This window comes from Uloborus diversus, chromosome 1 (assembly GCF_026930045.1).
Source record: "Uloborus diversus isolate 005 chromosome 1, Udiv.v.3.1, whole genome shotgun sequence".
Lineage (NCBI taxonomy): Eukaryota > Metazoa > Arthropoda > Arachnida > Araneae > Uloboridae > Uloborus > Uloborus diversus.
In genome coordinates, this window is record NC_072731.1 from 243,495,942 (window position 1) to 243,518,148 (window position 22,207).

Here is a 22,207-nt window from a genome sequence, read left to right on the forward strand (position 1 = left end):
AGTATCAAACATGTCTTTCTCTTGAATTCTCTAAATTTGAAACTATTTTTACAGCAATGCCCCAAACTTGCTGTGACTGTAATATGCTGTAGCCGTATAAATGATGCAATAAACGAAGTTAAATTTAGTTTTAAATTTTTAATCATTTTTCAAAACAAATGTTTATTTTTCCTTTCAGATGGTCACCGTGCGAACCACGAAGGGAGACCTATCCACGACAGAAGTTGGGATAGGAGACATGGCAATGTACACGCTCTGGTCCAATCTCACCAACAATGGTTACGCTGATTACGTGTTAGAAGTAGACGTCATGCGTTATAAAGGCATACCCAGGTTGGAGGCTTGTTCAGCTAGACTTTGGCACTACAAAGGAAGCTTCGACGTGCCATACCTCAACACAACTTTCATCGATCCAGAAATTGTCGATGATAAGTTTGTATTCAGGTTCAACAGGATTCACGTCACTGGGCAGGTAAGGAAATAGAACTGGCAGTTCGGTTTGTTGTATTGGATGTCTTAAAGTCCCGTTCGTTTTGTGAAATAGGGTGAAAGAAAATGGCGCAGCTGCTTTTCACATCACAAAATCAAATATAGACCGATAAAAGATTTTAAGAATTAATTTTAATAGACTGTTATTTCTAAACAGATTTACATTAAGTTAAAAATGGTGTAAATCAAAAGGAGGAACCTACAGGTACATAGTTATCAAAATAATGGAAGCACCTGTGAACAAAAGTGACATTTTTGAATGTGCTTCGTACGTAATAAAGAATAAAACTAGATATCTGTTTTTGTTATAAAAAGTAATGTATATATTCTGGTTGTATATGGTGACTTAATTGAGTTCTGGAAGCCTTGGATTTTTTCAAGCACGTGAAATGTCGGACCTCTCAAACTTGAAAAGAGGCCACATTTTTGGAGCTCGTCGAACTGGAGCAAGTGTAACTGAAACATCTCAACTTTTTGGCGTTTCTAGAGGTACAGTATCTAAAATCATGACAGCATACACACAACGTAGTAAGACAAGATCGGCGAAATAAAATAGTGGACGGAAAGAGAAACTTAGTGAAATAAATCGACTGGTATTGAAGCAAATTGTATTGTCTAAAAAGCGAACAACAGCAGCAAAAGCGACCACAGAACTCAATCACCATCTGGATTTACCAGTGTGAGTGATTTCAGTCAGAAGGAACCTTTTTTAACAGAACATTTACAGCAGAGTAGTGATTTCAGTCAGAAGGAACCTTTTTTAACAGAACATTTACAGCAGAGTAGTGATTCCCAACACATTTGTCACAGAGTGTTTCCATTATTTTGATAACTACCTGTACATTCCATCAATGAAGGTAGGGGGATTCCATACAATTCTCAAATACATCGTTCAACGTGGTTCAGTGGCATCTGATATGTTTTCAGGGTTCATTGGTACGGAGCGTCGGAGCGCTGTTGCCATCTACAATTCAATATTTTTCTGTAAAAAATTATCTCTAATCAGTTTAATAGGGTAAATTAAAACATCTTCCCAGAATGGTGATTTTTAACCGTAGCGAATGCTTTATGTGTAGGACTGGGAAAATTAGTAATCCCATCTAGTTATATGTCTCAGAGACCAGACCCCGAATCACTACAAAAGGTCGATATTTGTACCTTATGTTGAAGAGTCGGAGCTTATTTACTAATCACACGGTCTTCTGAAAACTTGCTTCTAGATTTTAAAGTTTTAACTGTTTTAAAATTTTGATATTTTTGAGTTTTTTAGAATTTTAGAGTTTTTTAATTTAATTTTTTTTTTAATTTTTAAGTTTTAAAATTTTTTAACGATTTACATAAGTGATTTTAATTATGTTCATCTTGAAAATTTTAGTCTTGCTTAGTGATAAGCCTGGTTAAATGAATTGAGTTACAACTTGCCATATGAAGCAACAACCATTGAATAACTTTTTTTTTTAATTTCTTTATTTTTTATTTGCAGAGAACACCTTCCATCTACAATGATTCCATGATGTACGTTCATCTCATCATGAAAATCAGTGCTTTGCCTGTGAACAAAGAAGGGACAAGACTCACGCCAACCATTAAAATCGGAACTCAAGGAAAACCAGATCATTCAGTCGCAGTTCCAGGACTTGAAATTAAAAAGATAGTAAGCCAGAGTTTTTTTCTCTAGCATTTAAATCAGACCGCAGAAAAATAACATTCGATTCTTTGTTCTTTCCTAAATTTTAAGTTAAAATATACTTGTATGAACTAGATGTTCATCCATATGCGTCATTATCACTAATTTGTTTTATAATTTATATTTGGAAGAAAAAAAAAACGTCCGAAATAAACGCCATTTCAACTAACAACTTGCATAGCTAGAACCTTGAACTAGTTCTGACATGAACTGGGGGACTCCATGAACACTTAAACAGCTTTTACAAAAACTATTAAGACTTTAGTAATCAACGAAAGAATTCTAGGTAAAACCACTTCTAATAAATATGCTTAATTTCTCCGGTTGAGATGGGATTGGACAAACGACCTTTGTTTTAATTACTTACACCAAAAGTAGTTCAGAATGCAAAAATAAGTTTTGCTAGCGTGTAGAAGGTGGCATAAAAATCATGATTATAATTTATTCACATTTTTAGTACTCTCGTAAGGTACTTTCCGGTAAGTTGGACTTCCTTACATTATTTGTCCTATTACAAGAAAGCTACATGTACAGAAATCTTAAACTGGCTCAAAATTTGTACACGATTTGGAGTTAAGATATATTCCAGTTTTTCTTCCTATATCATCAACTAAATAACGCTTAGTACATTTGATTATTTCTTAACTAAATTTAAAAGCTTAAATATGAAATAAATGATTGTGTGAAACGAACGTCACAATTGGTTTTTGATATATGTGTTACCTATATCACAATTTAGTTTTTTAACTAATATTTAAAAAATTAAGCAGTAAAAAAAATCTGCTTTATGCCTACTACTTCTAAGTAATTTATGTTGATATGATTTAAGTTTGTGTTGTGAATAATTTAAGATTTAGCATAGGCCTCATCCTGTCACGAAGTGAAAAATTAGAACGCATTAACCTAAAAGTACAATTTTTGTGTAATTTTATGAATCTGCACAATGGGCATCGGGTTGTTTTATCAGTGCAGAAGAAACATTAAAAAGTCAATAGATAAAAAAAATTTACACTTTATGCAAAACTAATGACGCGAGCAAGAAAACCGACAAACGAACTTTATTAATAGTGGACCCAGGTCGCCCGAATTAATAAAAGTTCGGATTATTCAAAGTATTAAGCAAAACAAACTACTGGAAGCAGTAAAAAATATATTTTGAGTTCAATAGAGTGAAATATAAAACTACATAAAAGAAAATTACAAAATAAAAATACGACCCGGATAAATAGAGAAGTCCGGTTTCATAGGGCCCGGATTAACGACGGTCCACTTTACCTATCGTCGTGAAATCGCCAGCGGAATCAGGGATGAAAATAAAATGAATGCATTAGTTATTTACATAGTGGTTTGACCATGGGCTTATCCCCCATTCCAATATTTAGTCAGTAATAAGTGAATATTTGTAACACACAGTTATCTTGAATTCTTAAGAGTAATAAACATAGGTAGAGCACCATCCATTTCTTAATACAGTTGAATTTTGCGTCATGTTCTTGCAGATATTTTGGGGTAAAACATTTCCAGATCCCCAAAACTCCAGTAAACATTAGCGAGAACAATTCACCTGTGTTACTATGCAGCTCTACCGATGTTTGTGAATCTTAAGACTTCGAGGTATAACAAACATTCATTTATTACTGACCTTATGTTGAATAAAAGTGGAGTACGCCCCCTTTCGAACCACTCCGAAGAATAAGAGGTCTTTTTGAAATTTTCTCATACTGACTTTTTTTTTTCAGTCAGATTATCAAGCCCCCGCAATGATGGTAGAGAACGGAGTTGCGTGGCCATATTTGTACGTCGGTGGTGCCGTCGTGCTCAACATTACAATGGTGGTGCCACAAGGACAAGGGTACGCAGAAGTGTTCATGGAAGCTTCTGGAGAGAATAACCCCCCACTCCCTGCTGTCCATATCTGCCGAGCAGAGTTAAGTGACGTCGGGAGGAATGTACCTTGCTTGCGAATGCACCAGAGTGAAGTAAATGCCAACTATACAAAATACTCCAAAACGTAAGTACCTATTTTTGTCGTCTGGTGTTTACGAGCTATTACCAAATTCTGTGTTGGTTACTAATCATGAGGCGATAAGTAACTTTTCAAAGTTTCATCTTATATAATTAAAAACTGAGCGTATGTATCTATGTATGTACCTATGTATGTACCTATGTATCTATGTTCAAGTCTCTTCTCCCGAACGACAGTGAACTGACCTTCGAACCAGGTATCGATGGATTCGTAATCTTCCTGTCTTTATGTTTGGATATTTAACATAATCTTCCGATAATAATTAGCGGAGATATTAATAAAAACTATTAATTATGACACTCAGATTTCGACATAAAAGCCGTATTTTTTTAAGGCTTTCCTTCATTCAAATTATTATTCAGTGCTTCATCTCAACTTTCCGCAACAATGCTTTCATTAAAATTTGTAGCGTGAAGAAAATCATTGAGACGAAAGATCTGTTGTCATTTTTTGTCTCGAATATTAGCAAATAAAATTCTGGGTTTCGTTTTAAAGGCTTCTCCTGTAATCGGGGTGATTTAAAATGTTTACTTCTTGGTAATTTTTCCGAAATCTGTCGCAAAATTTTACTGATTTTTTTTTTTGTTCAAGCGTGATTGTTGAATACACGTCACTTGACATAACTTTTATTTTCGAGGTAGACCGTGCAAAGCCGGGCCACGCAGCTAGTTAATCCATCAAATTGCTTTGAATTTATTGGTACACTTATTCGTGGTGAATTGGGGATGATTCATCGTAATTATTCACCAGGCCCGTCATTTGGGTTTAAAGAGGGGGCGATTGCTACCTGGTTTTCGGAACCATAACCAATGCTTTATATATGCGTATAGGTAATTTTCCCCTCCCAAAATATGTTCCTCTTGCGCTAGGTATTTATTATAATATGTAATGAGCGTACATCTCCGGTGCCCTGCTCCACACTCCGGAACAGTTTGAAATGATGGGTTTTTAAACATCAGTAGTAAATGCTAGTTTTAACACACAGGCGATTCAAATAGTTTCCTTTTAAAGTGTTTCCCCTCAGATTATATTTTAATGACTCCTTTCCTTAAATTAAATTTTGGAGAAGGAACAAAAAACATGCACAACAATAGTCTTTGATAACTCAGGTTACATTGAAAAAGACAAACGTGGCTGTGCCTTTTGAAAACGAGCCGATGTGTGCATCATATGACTTCCTTTTACTCCAATTTAATGTCATTTCCCCATTATTGGCATTTTTAATGTGATTCAATAGTTTACTCTCTAAATATCACCAACAGTGGCCAAATTGAAACCAAATTTAAAAAAAAAAAAAACCATCGCCAAATTTGTCGTTAAGTTGGCGACAAAACTTGGCGACCAAAATACTGGCGATATATTGCGAAGTTTCCGCTAAATTATAACACCACTTGAGTTTACATCGAAATTAACAATGATTTCCCCCCAAAAAGGAGCGAAAGACCCCTTTAGAACCACCCGAAAGCAACCAAAAGAGGAGGTACACAACTAGACCCCACTAGGAGTCTACGTACCAAATTTCAACTTGCTAGGATATACATTTCTTGAGTTATGCGACATACATACGCATATACGTACTACAGACGTCACGAGAAAACTCGTTGTAATTAAATGGGGAATCGTCAAAATGGATATTTCCCGTGTCTATACGTTTTTAGGCACTTATCCACGTGTGGTCGAGTCGAAAAAAAAAAAAAAAAAACTCAACATTCATTCGGGGGCGAGTAAAATGGAAACTAAGGTCAATTTTTGAGTGAAAATTTTTTCGCGAATACAATATACTTCCTTTTTTGTAATAGGAAGTAAAAAAAGAAAAGAAACTTTATTTCGTCTTTTAGTATTTTAATTTTGATTTGGCCTATCAATGTGCACTAAAATAAAATTTCTTGAAGAAATAGTCTAAGATTTCAAAGAATCAATTTTCTGCCTTGTCACTCAGCGTACAAACCTTTGAGAAAGTTCCACGCAGAGCCGTGTCCAAGGGGAGGGTTTTAGGGGTTAAACCCCTCCCATTGAAAGAAAAAATTCAATGAATCATTAAACGATTTTCCAAAATGTATTTTAAGTTTTAATTAATTTTAGAGTTAAACTCTGATACAGTATTCACCCTCTTTAATATTTCCAAATGTTTAACAATTAGCATTTCCCTCAATTGTAGGATTCCCAAGCCCCTTTGCTTCTAAGTACTTGAAAAAAATTAACGACGGAGGAATGGCTGAAGAGTCCGGCAATGCTGTAAGCATGCAGGGGAAAATTATTTAAAAGAATATTAGACAATGACTTAGCCTCCCTCCCCCCCCCCCCAGAAAAAAGACTTAGGGGCAGGGAAAATGGTTACTTTGCTTACTGTTAGGGGTTTTTTTATAGTACGCCTTTAGTGTTGGATGAATTAGTCGTTTCACACATTAAAAAAGTGTTTCTATGCGAAACAGCAATTTCTTTTAAATAAAATTTTTATTTTCATTAAATTCCTGTTCAATGTTATTTGATGGAAAAACAAAAGAAAGAAAAAAGAAAGAAAGAAACTAGCATTAGGTGGCATAAAAGAAATATGTGTGCTTTTACAAAATGTTCAACTGTACAAATAAGATTTCATTATAAAAAAAAACACACACACACACACACACAAAACGTATATAAAAAAAAGCCTAGTTATCGAACTAAAATGAACTATTATTCAACACGCGTAGTCAGTTTTCCTTTGACAACGTTAGTTACAATGGTAAAAAGTTTCAACCCCTCCCTTTATGAAATCCTGGACACGGGCCTGAGTTCCAGATACGTATGATTCTCATGGCAATCCAATTGTTGATAGTGATTTTTATGGGAAACCAACACCAAATCAGGTCATGCACTCAAATTCCGAAATAAATCCACCAATTCTTCGAGACAAAAGCATTCTTACTTTTCTGTTATACAGTTTGTAAATTTAGAAAAAATACTGTGATATTCATCAGTTTAAAAAACTATAAAAAAATCTAACTCACTGAGCAATAAACACGCGATTTCTTCCTACAATCCCCTTTAGTGTATAAATATGCATTCGGACCAAAAGTTACGGATATTTTTCCGAATTTCCTTCTAACCTCCCTTACGACAGCTCATCGTTTTGTCTTTGTTAATACGTGTTTTACAAAACTTTTCAGTTCTGAAATGAAATTTTACTAATTTTTGCAGTTTTTGTCAACATACTTTTCTAGTCTACTGATTGGTCCGAAAATGGGCTTAACCCCCTCTCCCTTATTTTCAACGTTATGCCAGTTATGGTTGAATGCATAGTTACCTAGAAGTCTTAAGAGTCATAAACATTAATAGAACACAACCCATGTGGTAACGCTACTGAATTCTGTGTCATGCTGTCGCAGATGGTTTATGGCAGAACATCTTCGAATCCCAGAAACTTCGCAAAACATCTGCGAGAGCATGGCTCAGAATTCAGCTGTTTTACGACGTGGATGATGTTTCACCAATGGTTAAGACGCTTAAGGTAAGATAACACCCTAATTTTTGAAAAAAAAAATTGATTTTGAGAAATTTAGAGAGCCCTAGTGTTCTTCTTTCTAAATCCGCAATTGTTTTTAAATCGACGAGTTATTGAGAAAACTAGAAGAAATTTACTAAACTCAAATGCACTGATGATAACTGGAATTTACTTTTTCATTCTTGATTTTCTCTCACCACCACGTTTTCAAGTTTTTATTTACGCTAACAGCACTAGCGAAAAAAGTATCAACTTTAAAGATTTGAACCTTTGCAAACATGGTAATTGAACATATTAATACAAACCTCGAAAAGTTCATGTACATGCAATATGTGGCTTTGAAATAATGATCAATTAAACTTAAGGGGCAGAAAGCACGTTTTTCAAGGAAAATTTGAAATACTTACCCATAAAACCGGTTTTTTAACCGACTTCAAAAAGGAGGCGGTTATCAGTTCATACCGTATGTATGTTTTTTTTTTTGTTTGTCCACTCATAGCGTCTCACCTAGTGAACCGATTTTGATGATTCTTTTTTTAATGGATAGAGGATGGCTCAACTTAGGTCCCATTACTTTGTTTGACCATATTTGTTCTTTAGAAAAAAAGTTATGGGCAAAAAACAGTAAATTTCCCTATTAAATGATTAAAATGATATTGTAGCGAAGTTCGCACTTGTCATCCGTGGATAACGGTGGCTCAGTGGTAGAATTCTCGTCTCCCACACGAGCAACCTGGGTTCAAATCCCGACTAGGACAAAGTGAATTTTACTAAAATTTCGTTTCTACTGTTTTCCGTATTTTCTCGAATGTTCTATTAATTTCTGTATCTTTTCAAGTCTGGAAAGTTCCAGCACTTTTTCAAGTTGTATATAAGGAGATGTAACGTTCATTCGTGGTTCTGAATTAAGATCTCGAGTTGAGACTAACGAGTATTCGCTTCATTTGGCTTTCACATTGTCTTCGCTATCTTCATCTACGTGACAATATGAAACTCATTGTTATAAAAGTTTGGTGCCATATAACTGTAACATTAATAGTAATTGTAATGATAATTTTGAATAAAGGCTTTTCTAAAGCAATACAGTGATATAGAGCCGCACTTCTTACTAGGTAACTTCTTACTTTTACTGAAATATCTACATTTACACTAAAAAGAATGAAATAAACTTCTTACTTTTACTGAAATATCTACATTTACACTAAAAAGAATGAAATAAAAAAATTTTGAAAAAAAAAATAGAACCGACTTCAAAATTGCTCTAAAAAGTGAAAAATAATTTTATTCTTTAAACACCATCGATAATACTTTTAAACATAATTTTTGAAGTTGGCGCAAAAACAAAAAGTAAAATCCATTGTAACCATGCTTCGTTCATATTTTTATCAAAAAATCATCCAAACTTAGGAACGAAACATTTATATCGTTACTCAAATATGCTGTCATCAATGCGTAATGCATGTGGTAGTGAAGAAACTGGACGTGGTTAAATTTATACTTGTAGTTGAGTTATGGCTGTGAATGGTTTTATCGATCGTTTTTGCGCCAACTTCAAAAATTATGTTTAAAAGTATTATCGATGGTGTTTAAAGAATAAAATTATTTTTCACTTTTTAGAGCAATTTTGAAGTTGGTTCTATTTTTTTTTTCAAAATTTTTTTATAGTTAATCATTTTCAAACTGGAGGGTCATATCACTCTCTGGTACCTCACAAAAAGATAGACAAAAAGTTTTCAAAATTATGAAAATATGAAGGCACTTTAAGTGTGTGTTAAGGAAATGGTAGTTTTTTGCTAAAAAATATGGCATTAAAAAAAAAAAAGATCGAGAATTTTTTTTTTCAACAAATAAGCAGTCAAAACGTGTTATGTATGTCATGTTCAATAGTCGTATAAAGTTTCAAAAAAGTGCAATGCATATAGAAGAAAAAAATATTTCGGGTGTTCGCCTGCCTTAAGACTTCAAGGTAACTGTGCGTAGCAAAAGTTCAGCTTTAACTGACATAACATTGAAAATAAAAGGGAAGGGGTTACTCTTGCTTTTGGATCCTACGTACCATAGAAACTATTCAATTTAATAACGAGATGCGTCTTTTTACCAACAGAGATCCTAAAAACCGCCTTAAACCAGACATGACGAGCATCATGCTGGGAGATGTGGGCGCTCTTCCAGTGGAAGGAAAGAACTTTGCCACTGTGTCCGTCGTCGTGGAATTGCCCGAAGGAGTCATAATCAAGGATGATGAGCAATACCCCATCAGTTCAGGTCTGTTGATATCCACCAACACGATATGGAGCGCCATGGCTAACTACTCCATGAAGAAAGGTCCGCCACCACCTCTAGAAGAGGTACGTCTTATTGTTTATGCCTTAAGAAATCTATTACATAAACTATAGCCCCACTAAATTTCCGCTTACGCGCCTTGACAATTTTTGACCTTTCTGTGTTAAACCGAAGCAGCTCATGCATCCACCAATCAATTTCAACGTTTCAATGCAACTCATGCATCCACCAATCTATGTCAATGTTTCAAAGTTTGTTTTATGTTTGATTGGACGTCGCCCATTTTGACCGCAAGAGGCGTCACAGGGAACCCCTGCATCCACCAATCAATGGCAAAGTAATGGAAGCAGGGGTGCCCTGTAGCGCCCTCTTTGTTGCCATGGGTTTCAGCGATTGCCACGGCCTATAAGAATTAAGTGGGGCCATGCATAAACATTCTATGTGTACTAAATATACATCGAACAGCTATCTACAGTAAAAGTCCGAGATCGTAGTTTAAGTAGCGACACGTCCGCCATTTTGGGGCTAAATGCCACTTTCTTCCTACGCCTGCTATAATGAAGTAGCGTGTTTTTGTTTCTGGATTGTGGTGCTTCTTGATTGTGGATGAGCATGGAGTTAATAAGAAACCACACTTAAGAAGCAAAACACGCTACTTCACCACAGCAGACATAGGAGGACAGCATCGTTTAGCCCCTAGATGGTGGACGTGTCTACGATCCAGGGATTTACTATACAGCACCGTTCTCAAAGCCCACCAAGTAGTTGAACCAGACATTCTAATAACTCGTATTAGTTTTACTGTTAGAACATTTCTTTTACTTTCTTTCTTTCTTTTTGCTTTTGTAACTTACGAATAACTTACTAAAATATAAATAAGAGAGAAAATTTATTTTATTTTACGTGAATATCGTAGTTTGGTTAGTAGAATACCGTTACAATATCGGAAAATAACATTTTCTTACACTAAAATGTTTAGTGCTTAGTGCAAAATTCCAATTAATCTGAGAGAGGTTAGGAAAAAAAAGTTTAAATGATGATTTTTGGAGATTTTAGTGGTAAGTTCTGTGTTATACATTGACTTTTTTAGAAAACCTTTTTCATGTGATTTGGCTTCGTAATGTAGAGATTTGATAAATGTTTAAAGTATTTTTTGTTTTAAAAATTTAATCCGTAAAATTAAGCAAAAAACTCAAGTGCTTGTGAAAACTTTTATGTTTGTGAAAATGAAAGTGGGTCACAGTAGACAGAGACTCTATAAATTGGGAAGCAATATTTGAAAGTGTAAGAGCTGTATATAGACCACACTGTGTTCAGAAGTTCTAAAATGGATAAAAAGAACAAAATAAGTAGTATTTCATATTAAATCCTTTCACGTTAGTCTCCTTTCTAATGTGTCTTATAGATTTGTAAAATAGAAAATAATTCTTATTATCTTGTGTAACCTTTATTTCTTGTTTTCCCACTAAGACTGACTGGCCCGATGCTATTGCAATTCATGATGAAAATCAGAAAGTAATTCCGGGACATTTGGCAGAAGTTGAAGTACATGTAATGACGAAAATACAGACGATATCAGAAGTAGTCATTGAAGTGGAAGGTACCACTAGGGATATCAGTCTTTGCGGTTTAAAAGTGAAATCCTTCGGAAGAAACATGCCATGCATTGACATGGAAACCGAACCCTTCTATCACCCTCATGAAAATCCACTGGATGGCAACAAAATAGCTGGTCTCAAGTTCTCAGCATTGTCAAATATTGGTAAGTCAAAGTTTTCTATTTTTATCTGCAGGGTGTTCCGTTTTAACTTGCAAGACTTTTATTTTCGCAACCAGTAGTCCTAAGTGTATACTTCCAATTGCGAAAATGTTCAGAATCGGATGCAGAGTTAAGATAGTGAAAGTTTGAAGTGAAAATAAAAATAAGTCAAAAAATACAAATTTTAACTTTTTATATGGACCCCAGGTCCCCTAACTTACATTTAGGGAAATAATCTCCATTGAAAGATATTACTAACACAAAAAGCTTGACATTTGTGCGACCAAAACTCAGGGAGATATTCCAGTTTAAAGTTTTAAGGGACCATACAAAAGAGGAGTTTGGAACTTACCGCCCTTTCAGAAGAATAACAGGTCGAAAGAAAGAAGTAAGAAAAACGAGGTATTTATATTTCTCATTGCTATTCAAAAATAAATGCAAATGATATGCCGTGATACGCAAAACACATACGACAAAACTTCGAACGATTTGAAAAACCACACTCTATTCACAAGTACAGTTTTAAACACGCTTTAACTGCTATATTTTCCCTCAAAAGGCGTTTTTGACGACGAGTGAAAAGTGGTGTAAGTCACAAAACGCCGCGTTTCATATCTCGGTGAATATTGTTCGTACTAATGTCAAATTTTTGGTTTTGGAATTGTTTTTCAGTAGAGATTATTTCTCTATGTATAAGTTAGGGGGGACATGGGGCCCGTATGAAAAGTTAAATTTTGTATTTTTTGACTTATTTTCATTTTTACTTTAAACTTTCACTATCTTGACTCTGCATCCGATTTTGAACATTTTTACATTTGGAAGTATACATCTGGGATTAACGGTTGCGAAAATAAAGGTTTTTGCAGGTTAAAACGGAACACCCTGTATATTGGCAATACTGAAACATGATCCAATGTCTATTTATTAATGTTAAGATAATAAACTTTTAAAATTAATGAAAATCTTGAGAGAAAATTATAGTCTATATCATAATTAATTTTGGAAGAAACCTTTAAGTATTTCTTCCTGTATTTATGACAGTTAACTCGAAGGAAATATAAGTTTGAATATTTTCAGCTGAAACAACATGGACATTGGACAATATGGTATTGATTTTTGAAAAGTGTCTCACACACTACTTAGAAGTGGCTGCATTTTAATGATTTGTTACTATGCAAAATCTACAGTACATATTTATGATATGTATAGTTAAGTCATATTTTTCTAATTTAATCGATTTTGGCAAAACTAATTCGTGGCTTACTGTCTCTATATTAAATGTTTTATACGTATTTGAAAGTTATTGAAATCTATACGAAAAGTTATTATCCAAGCAATTACTAATGTTGAAAAGAATCCTTAAGAATTTGTTGCCATACTAACAGAAAATTTTACTTAAATAAACTTAAAGTTGATATTTTCAGCAAATGAAATATATACTAAAGTGGAAGCCGGTTAATTGAATCAGAGGCTGATTGAATCAGCCGCTTTAATGAATCAAATTGTCAGAAACAAAATAAAATCCAGCTTTATTGAATTAGTCGCTTTATTGAATCGGCCGCCGGCTGGTGGCGAGATGGTTAGGTGCTGGCCTTTTACGCCTGAGGACCCAGGTCCTGACCTGGGGTTGCCAGTTGGTGGATTTTCGAGATGCAGAGAATCTTCAGCGCCCATGCCGTATGATTATGCGGCATGTAAGAGATCCCTTAGGTATTCTTTTGGCTTAGAATATCCCTTGGCTAAATTAAATTCATAGTGCAATTTCGCATCAAATGAGAGTCCAGGTGCCTCCATCTGGTGGAACCTGGGCGTCAAAAACACTACTGTGTCAAGCATCAGTGCCTTAATCGTGACACACGAAAGACTGATGCATTGTTGGGGAGCGCACTAGGTCTGGTTACGGCCCAGACGCCTCTTGAGGTGGGTCTCTTATACAGCCCCGTTGGAAAGAAAAACAAAATATTGAATCGGCCGCTTTATGGAATCAAAACTATTTTGCACAAATATGATTCATATAAGCGGCGGCCACTGTATATGGCGATAAAATTACCAATCTTGATTATGTGAACAAATTAGTTCAAAACTCTCTAGATTAGAAATTTCTGTGAAATGAAATACCTGTTGATTCAAACACTTAGAAATAAGAGTAACCTCAGGGGAGCTAATAATACATGTGACTTACTATCTTTCTTTACGTTACTTCGTTTATTTTACAGGTTTTCGCTCTGACAAAGAGCACGACACCTTGAAAGTGCTAGCTCTGGTACGAGTTGGACCTTCGTGCAAACAACCAGAAACCGAACTTCAATGGCGAGTCGCTTTCGGCGGAGGAAAAAGGGAAGGCAGTGCCAAAATCAAAGTTAATCTTGATGCAGATGCAGCTGGAGGGACAGTGGTAAGTTTACGTTTTTAAAAGTACTAATGTTAAATAAACAAACTATGGATATTCAGAAAATTGCATACACATATTTATTGCGATTTTAAAAATCACCAAACAATGTCGGATAATTGAAGTGTTAAAGAATTGGGGAGTTGTAGGTTATATTGACTTCACTGGAAATGTAGTGAACTTCTTTTAAAAATGTATCTTTAGAATATATTACGCGCTTAAAACTCTAGTTTTTAAACTGTACAGTGCTGGTTAAAAAAAAAAAAAAGTGCATCACGCTCGCATTTTCATAACAATGGGATTATGTGAGAAGTTTTGGTCGACCGATTAACGATGAATGTATGTGAAATTCTGCAAAACTTATGAAATAAACATTTAACAGCAGGAATCCGATAATTGTTTACGTAGATCGGAGCTGTTTCCGGGCCAAGGCAAACTGCTGACCCCATGCTCATTTTTCCATTTCTGAACCTGCGTGTGAGTTTAGAGAAAAAAAATTACTTAACCTCATGTCAGTTTAAGTCTAATGTCAGGATAAAGGTTTTTGAATTGTTGCTTACCAGTTTTGCCCTATGGCGCGGAGCAAAATCATCCTGGAAACTGACGTTTGGAACTGAAGTAAAGTGATCCCGGATAGTAGGAAGCAATTTCTCCTCCAAAATGCCAATGTACACCTGAACGTTTACTGTTCCTTTTGCACAAAGTGAAGCTCACTAACTCCTTGATCAGAAATACATCCTCAAATCATCTGGGATAAGGGATGCTTGACTGTGTGTTGAATGCAGTCGGGATGATATTCCTCTCCTTTGCGGCGCGGGTGATGCAATGTTTTTACCACCACTGTACAAAAAAAATAAATAAATAAATAAAATAAATAAATAAAATACTTCCCTTTTTTATGTAAGAAACAATAACTTATAATAAGTGATATTTTTTATCACACAGACATAAGATATTTGACAAAAAAAAAAATCCTAACACGTAACAATAAACAGCAATGAACAACAATTGATGAAAATGTTCGATAACAAAATAAGCAATAAAATGAACTTTCCTTAAGGACGTCTGTAAACAAAAATAGCTGATACATATATTTTCTAGGTTTTTCACGAAAGAAGAAATTCATTCAGAGCGTCAATAACTACTTCTTTCTTATGCCGCTAAAAAAACCTTCATTAATCTTAAAATATCCCCAAATACAAGAGAGATACTCTGTCCTTCAACGACTTTCTTTTCAATACGCATGGCACAGCTGTTTGTGGTTTGTGTTGCTTTACGGTACTTCAATTTCAGCAACAATAACGAAAAAAACATAGATCGACAAATCGATTGCATGTGACGGATATTTAATAAAAGTAGTACGAGGGCTGTTCAATAAGTAATAAGGCTAAATTTATTAAAAAAAGATACAGAACAACTTTAATCGTAAGAATTTACATGGTTTTTTAGGAACAACTTCTACGGGACTATATGCATTTATTCCAGCGTTCTGTCCACTTGTTAAAAACTTGTGAATGTTAAGTTTGTGAGAGCTTTTTCAAAACCGCCTCCGCAGAGATTTGGCATACTATGTTGCTTTCAAAATGTTTGCCTTGTAATGGTTTCTTTAGTTGAGCAAACAACTAGTAATCACTGATGTAAAATATTTCTGCGATTCCCCATGATGATAATAGCAGCAGTGTTAATCATTGTTTTTGTGATGGACGTTGTACGTTGTCCCCCACGTTCAATATCTTCCATATTTTGCCTGCCTTCCTTAAAAGCTTTATACCAGCAAAAAGTATTGACTCTAAACATTGCTTCATCGCTGAAAATTATATGAAAGTATTATATTAAAGATATCTGATGCTGATTTTTGCAGACGAAAACAAACTTTAATCGTATAACTTTGTTCCGACGAAGCTTCCATTTTGACAACTGACTGCGTCTAGTAGGCGCCCACCAACAGGCTGCGATTCAATCACGTGATACTCAGGAACATGAGTCTGTACGCGCCAACAGTTGGTAGCTTTTGTTAATACAGACAACAGACATTTTTCATGCCACAGAAATTAACGTTCTGATGAGTGGTTTCGCTGCAGTAAAATTAGTCTTAATACTTATTGAACAGCCTACGTTTAATTCAAGCCTAAAAATTAAAAGTGCATCGAGTAAAGAAATAAAAGTTTACTGATCAGTCGACGAAATTAATTTATTTCATTCCTGCATTGAAAACTGCAAACAAGTCCGAGTAGAGATAAAATTTTAAAGCATTTTTCTAAAATGGTTTTCAAATTTTAAAGGACATTTTGTTTATTTACTTGTGATTTATTTTTTGATTTTACTTGCAAATGAATTTGAACATCAAAAATCAAGCATTTTTAGTTAGTCAAGACAGCATTATTTTTTTCGTCTTATTTTTTAGGAAGCAAAAGAACCGAAAGCATTAGCGTTTAAGTCTGCTTATCCCAACAGAGCCATTTCAATAGGTAGTCCAGTGGTGGTGGACTTGGAAGTGTCTTTGGAGCCAGGATCTTTAGCACCCGTCGTAGTGGAGCTTAGGAACGCAGACGCATCAAAAAAGCGACTTCCATACGACATATGCTTAGGAGGAATATGGTTTAGAGGCAAAAATTATCCTTGCTTTTCTCCAGTGCAAGTAACGAGTAACTTTTCATCTAGGTAAGTTGTTAAGAAGATGAAAGAAGTACAATGAAATTTTCAAGTGCAAGCGAAAAACATACTCTTCTTCTTTATCTTTATCTTTATCTTTACTAATAATAAAGCTGAAAGTCTCTCTGTCCGGAGGATGTCTGGATGTCTGTAGGATGTCTGTGATGCGCATAGCGCCTAAACCGTTCGGTCGATTTTCATGAAATTTGGCACAAAGTTAGTATGTAGCATGGGGGTGTGCACCTCGAAGCAATTTTGCGAAAATTCGATATGGTTCTTTTTCTATTCCAATTTTAAGAAAAAAAATATCATAAGATGGACAAGTAAATTACGGAATTATCATAAAGTGAAACCGTAACATGGGCACAAGCCAATTGGCGAGATACGAAATTATCATAACGTGGAACCGTAAGATGGGTACAAGCCAATTGGCGAGAAAATTCACCATGCATTATTTGTAAATATACAGGCGAACCAAAAAGCCTTTTGATTTTTCTATTACGGGCAAAGCCGTGCGGGTATCACTAGTTACTAATAATAAAGCTGAAAGTCCCTCTGTGTGGATGTTCGGAGGATGTCTGGATCTCTGTGACGCGCATAGCGAATAGACCGTTCTGCCGATTTTCATGAAATTTGGCACAAAGTTAGTTTGTAGCATGGGGGTGTGCACCTCGAAGCGATTTTTTGAAAATTCGATTTTGTTCTTTTTCTATTTCAATTTTAAGAACATTTTCCGGAGCAAAATTATCATAAGATGGACGAGTAAATTACGAAATTATCATGACGTGGAATGGGAGAGCGAATGAACATAGCCAATTGGTGACAAATTCGTCATCCATTATTTGTAAATATACAGGCGAACTGAATGATTTTTTAATTTTCAACTACGGGCAAAGCCGTGCGGTACCACTAGTGTATCCATACATCTGTACATCAGAGCCCAAAAGGACGTAAATCACATTGTGATATATTTCTGGTTCAAGCAAAGGATGAGACACGCGCTTTTTAACCCTGGTAAAAAATTGAAAAGGATTTTTTTTTTAAAGAAATAACGTTCACGTGGCTCGATGCGGAATGGGCTTCTACATACAATGCTCCAATAAGCGGAAAATCGCAATTTTTGGACTTAAGACCGTCTGGCTTTGAGGTACAGAAATGTATTGTGACACAAGAAAAAATTAGGATGCTTTGAAAAGACCGAAAGGGTTTATAGTTTAAATTTTGTTTCACTAAGTTTCCGCAATTGAAACTTGATTTTGACGTTTAGTTGGGAATAATATCTCCCTCGTTTCGATATCTAAATTGAATTTTTTAGTTCAATTGTGAAATTTTCGTACTTAAGAAGCAGAAAAATACATGATGTAATAAACACGTTGTCGAAAATCGTAAGTTAAAGCTGAATTTTTATAAAAGGTGAGTTGTGGATTTACGTTTTTGTGATAGCAAAAGCATTTATCCTACTTCTTTCTATTATCTAGTTGTGCTGCAAGTTAATCCTTGATGACTTGGATAAACGAAAAAGGAATTCAATTTTTCAGCTTTTGATTTATAGATTACACATTATTGATCGAATATTATATTTTCGTTCCTCTTACAAAAGTGTAGTGATATTATTGTGAAAACTTGGGACAAAATTTAATAAATTAGATTAAACTTTAAACTATCTGCAATGAGCCCAGTGTGGATACAAGCCAAAAGCATCAGATGCAATGGATAAGCCAAGTTATTCATCTAAAGTTTGATTTTCTCATTCTTGCCATTTTTGAAGCAATATGAATGACAGCATTGCTTGGCGAGATATCTTATTTTTAATTTCAAATGAGTTACATAATTGGCATCTATGTGAGCTATGCAGAAATATAGTTAGGATTTTTTTTCAAGTTGTAAAAATAGTCCTTGAATTTTTTTTAGAGAATTTAAGTTCATTTTGAAGGAGGGAAATATATGAAAACAATGAAGTACCATGATAGTAATCAATTTCATACGAACTTTCCAAGAAAGAAACGAAAGATGAAAGGGAAAGAAGAGATGTGTGTACTAATTTGATTTTTTGACAATTAATATATTAGATATTTTCTGTTAAAAAATTACGAAGTGTTCAATTGTAATACTTAAATAATAATAATAATAATAATAACAATTTTTCCATTTTCCTCGATTCTACATTTAAAAAACAAAGCTTTAAAACGTGCCTAATTAAATTATTAAAGCTAATTTCCGATTTTTAATTCAAGAAACACGCTTGTAGGGGCATTGAAAAGATGGCTGCGGAGTCGGAAGAAAAATAAACGACTCCGAGTCCTGGAATTTTACATCCTGCTACTGCGACTCCGACAGTTTTATCGAAAAATGAGTTCGACGCCGACTCCACAGCACTGGTAGAGTTGCATACTCGGAGAGAAAATGATCAACTCCGACTCTCAGAATTTTAAAACCCTACTCTGGCTCCGATTCTTTTATCCCAATATCCGTCCAACTGTGACTCCGCAGCCCTAGTTAAAAATATCTCTGGATCTACAATTTAATTACAAATTGCATAAAAGAGAAATATAAATATTTATTAGAACCGAGCGTATCCAATTTTTCCATGCCTAATAAAAGTATCAGACATGATACAAACTATATTAATACTAACAGAAGAATAACTTCTTTGGTTGACGAAATATCTCATCGCATGTGTTGCAAGAATGTTGCAAGAAGATTTACTTATAACTTTCGACATCGTACAAACTTTCTTCAACTTATCTTACGAAAGACTGATTTAAATGCCTAGACCTATGTGGTATCATTAATTACACAAAAGTCAATTTAATGGGAGCAGCAGACAGTGCATATATTGTCTAAATGTCACCTTAAAAGCGAAAAGATTAATTTTTACTCTTAATATATTTTTTTTAAACCAGGACTTAATTTGCATGCCTCTTTTAAATTTGATATGGATCTTTATACATTGAACGGAACTCAGACTATGCTTATGTACAAGTAAGACTTGCAGACTATAAATAGGGCTCCCACACTTCTTTTGCCAGAAAAGGAGCCCTGTTCTCAACAGTGAGCAAATAGTGGTGAATAAATAAAAAAAAAATAGGGTTTGGTGCATCAGTAAATTAAAATTTTTATTTATGAGAAAAAAAGGAATCAAGTCTTCATAAAATCTAATTCAGAGATTTATTTTCAGTGACTCTGAAAACGACGGCCGAAATGACACCGCAGTGTACAATCTTGGTTTAGTCTGCAACACATTTGTTAGCAGTGAAGAAAAAGAAAATAAGGTAAAATATAAATTAATTATATGTGTGTGTGTATAATACAGAAATGCTTTTGGCCTTCGGAATTGGTTTTGTAAAACTTTCGCACTTTGAAGAGCCCACTAATTTTAGTTCCTTTTCTTTCTCTTAGGCTTAGCGTTCGTGCTTGTTATTAATTTCCTTTCATTGATCTAATTCTTTTTCGTAGGCTTTTATTTGCTTACTTTTTCAACTAATTTTAGAAGATAAAAGAGCTTTTCTTCGACAATCATTTTACAAAATTCAATAGATACTTTGTCTTTTTAGGTAACAGTTCGAATGGCAATGCGACCCACAGATGATGGATCTTTGAAAATTCGAGACACATTTGCCGTAGAAGGATACGCTAGTGTGGGATCGCATCATAAGAAAATTGATACCGTCAAGTTCAGCATAGCTCGAGAACCTGATCAAATAGAAACGAAGGTGAGCTCGATATGTAATAAAAAATATTTCGTTAATGTAGAATACAACTGATCCACAAACATATATGAAAACAAGCAATTGTACTCATAAAAAGATTAAGATTTCCGTCTTGTGGCAATATACAATACTTTTTGTGTGTTCAAAAAAGCTATTATCCTCATTTTTATACGTAGTTATTTTAAATTCAAATAATTGTATGAGGCTAAATTTCGAACTCAGTACCAGCGCGAATTGAATAGCAAAAAAGTATTGGAAGATTAAAGTAACATTTTTTACACAGAGTTTAAATACTGTAATCAGTGTAATTAATGCTATATATGGAACAAAAGGGTACCTCATAATTATTTAGCTACAGATTCCGAAGTCACGTTCATTGTTAATATTTTGCTTCAAAAAATTCTTGTTTACGTGATAAACTTGATAGATTTAATCTTAATGAGACGATGAACATACTGAAAAGCATTTTTTGGACATACATTAAGTTTAGAATTTTTTTTTATCCGTAATTTTGAAGCATAAAATAAATTAAGTCTGCAGATCATTTTGTAACCAAGTTTCAGTTATGATGCGCTATATCTCTATTTCTCTTAAAATTCTCTATATTTTTTCCAAATGAATATGAGAACAGACTTTAGCGAAAATTTTATGTTTTCGTACTCGCTTCAACAACCTTATAAATCGCAATTGTTCATAATTTAAATATTGATCCAAATTGAATTTTCCATGTCTTTTAGGATGAAAACACACTTTGTACATTTGAAGAGATAGGGGCAAGAATGTGATATGCCACAGGATGTGAATTTTCAATAGACCGTTCCAACTTTTAAAAAATATTCGTAGACATTTTCAAAGGTATTAATACACTACCTTGTCATTCGTCACCGGACACCTCATACAAGTCACGTAAAGCAGGCTCACACAATATCAATAGGGCCACCATTTTCTGCAATGACAGCTGCAACTCTTTGAGGAAGACTTTCCACCCAGTGACGATAGGTTGCAACAGGAATCAGACTCCATCTCTCCTTCAATATGGCGTAGAGCTCAGTCTTGTTTCTGGGCCGGGTTGGCCAGACTCTCAGCCGCCGCTCCAACACATCCCAAAGATGCTAGATGGGATTAAGGTCTGGATTCTGGGCAGGCCAATCAAGTTTTTCCACATCTATGTCTTCGAACCAGGTAGTAATAACGTGCCGTATGGCATGGTGCATTGGCCTGTTGAAAGAGAAAAAGCCCATTTCCGAAGTATTGCCACAAGGTAGGTAACGCGTGGTTGTTCAGAACTGCTTGGTACCGCTCGGCATTCATGATTCCACCCACTGCAACAAGTCTACCAAGCTCATACCACGAAGAACACGACCACACCATTATCCTTTTCGAAGGATGTCCGGTGACGAATGGTCAGGTAGTGTACAGTCTATATTCTGCAATACGAAAACCAGCTATGTTTTTCTCCAAATGACATAACCTATTGTCATGTTTATTCCAATTTTAGTTATGATAATCAAAAATTCCGATCGAAAACAAGGAATTACTCCTTGTGGCTTGTCACATTTCTGCCTTGAGCCCTTCATTTGTATTGTACTGTAGCAGATTTTTATACGAAATAAAAGAAAAATTTTCATCTTTACATGTATTCCTTATTTAAACCACATTATCTGAATGATGTTCTACTTGAATATTATTCAGTACTTGAACGTCAGAATCTTCGAACGAACTGAGTTGTGA

At 34.7% G+C, this 22,207-nt stretch overlaps 1 protein-coding gene across 1 annotated transcript in view; it reads left to right on the forward strand.

Annotated features, from left to right (window-relative positions):
- The window catches only part of LOC129219686 (uncharacterized), a 61,252-nt gene that overhangs the window by 13,161 nt on the left and 25,884 nt on the right, over window positions 1-22,207 (forward strand). Inside the window, exons 6-14 of the mRNA XM_054853968.1 lie at window positions 179-472; window positions 1,973-2,143; window positions 3,916-4,187; window positions 9,788-10,031; window positions 11,437-11,728; window positions 13,942-14,120; window positions 16,519-16,775; window positions 19,945-20,038; window positions 20,321-20,479. Coding sequence (XP_054709943.1) covers window positions 179-472; window positions 1,973-2,143; window positions 3,916-4,187; window positions 9,788-10,031; window positions 11,437-11,728; window positions 13,942-14,120; window positions 16,519-16,775; window positions 19,945-20,038; window positions 20,321-20,479 — 1,962 coding nt within the window. The remainder of the gene's footprint in view (window positions 1-178; window positions 473-1,972; window positions 2,144-3,915; window positions 4,188-9,787; window positions 10,032-11,436; window positions 11,729-13,941; window positions 14,121-16,518; window positions 16,776-19,944; window positions 20,039-20,320; window positions 20,480-22,207) is intronic.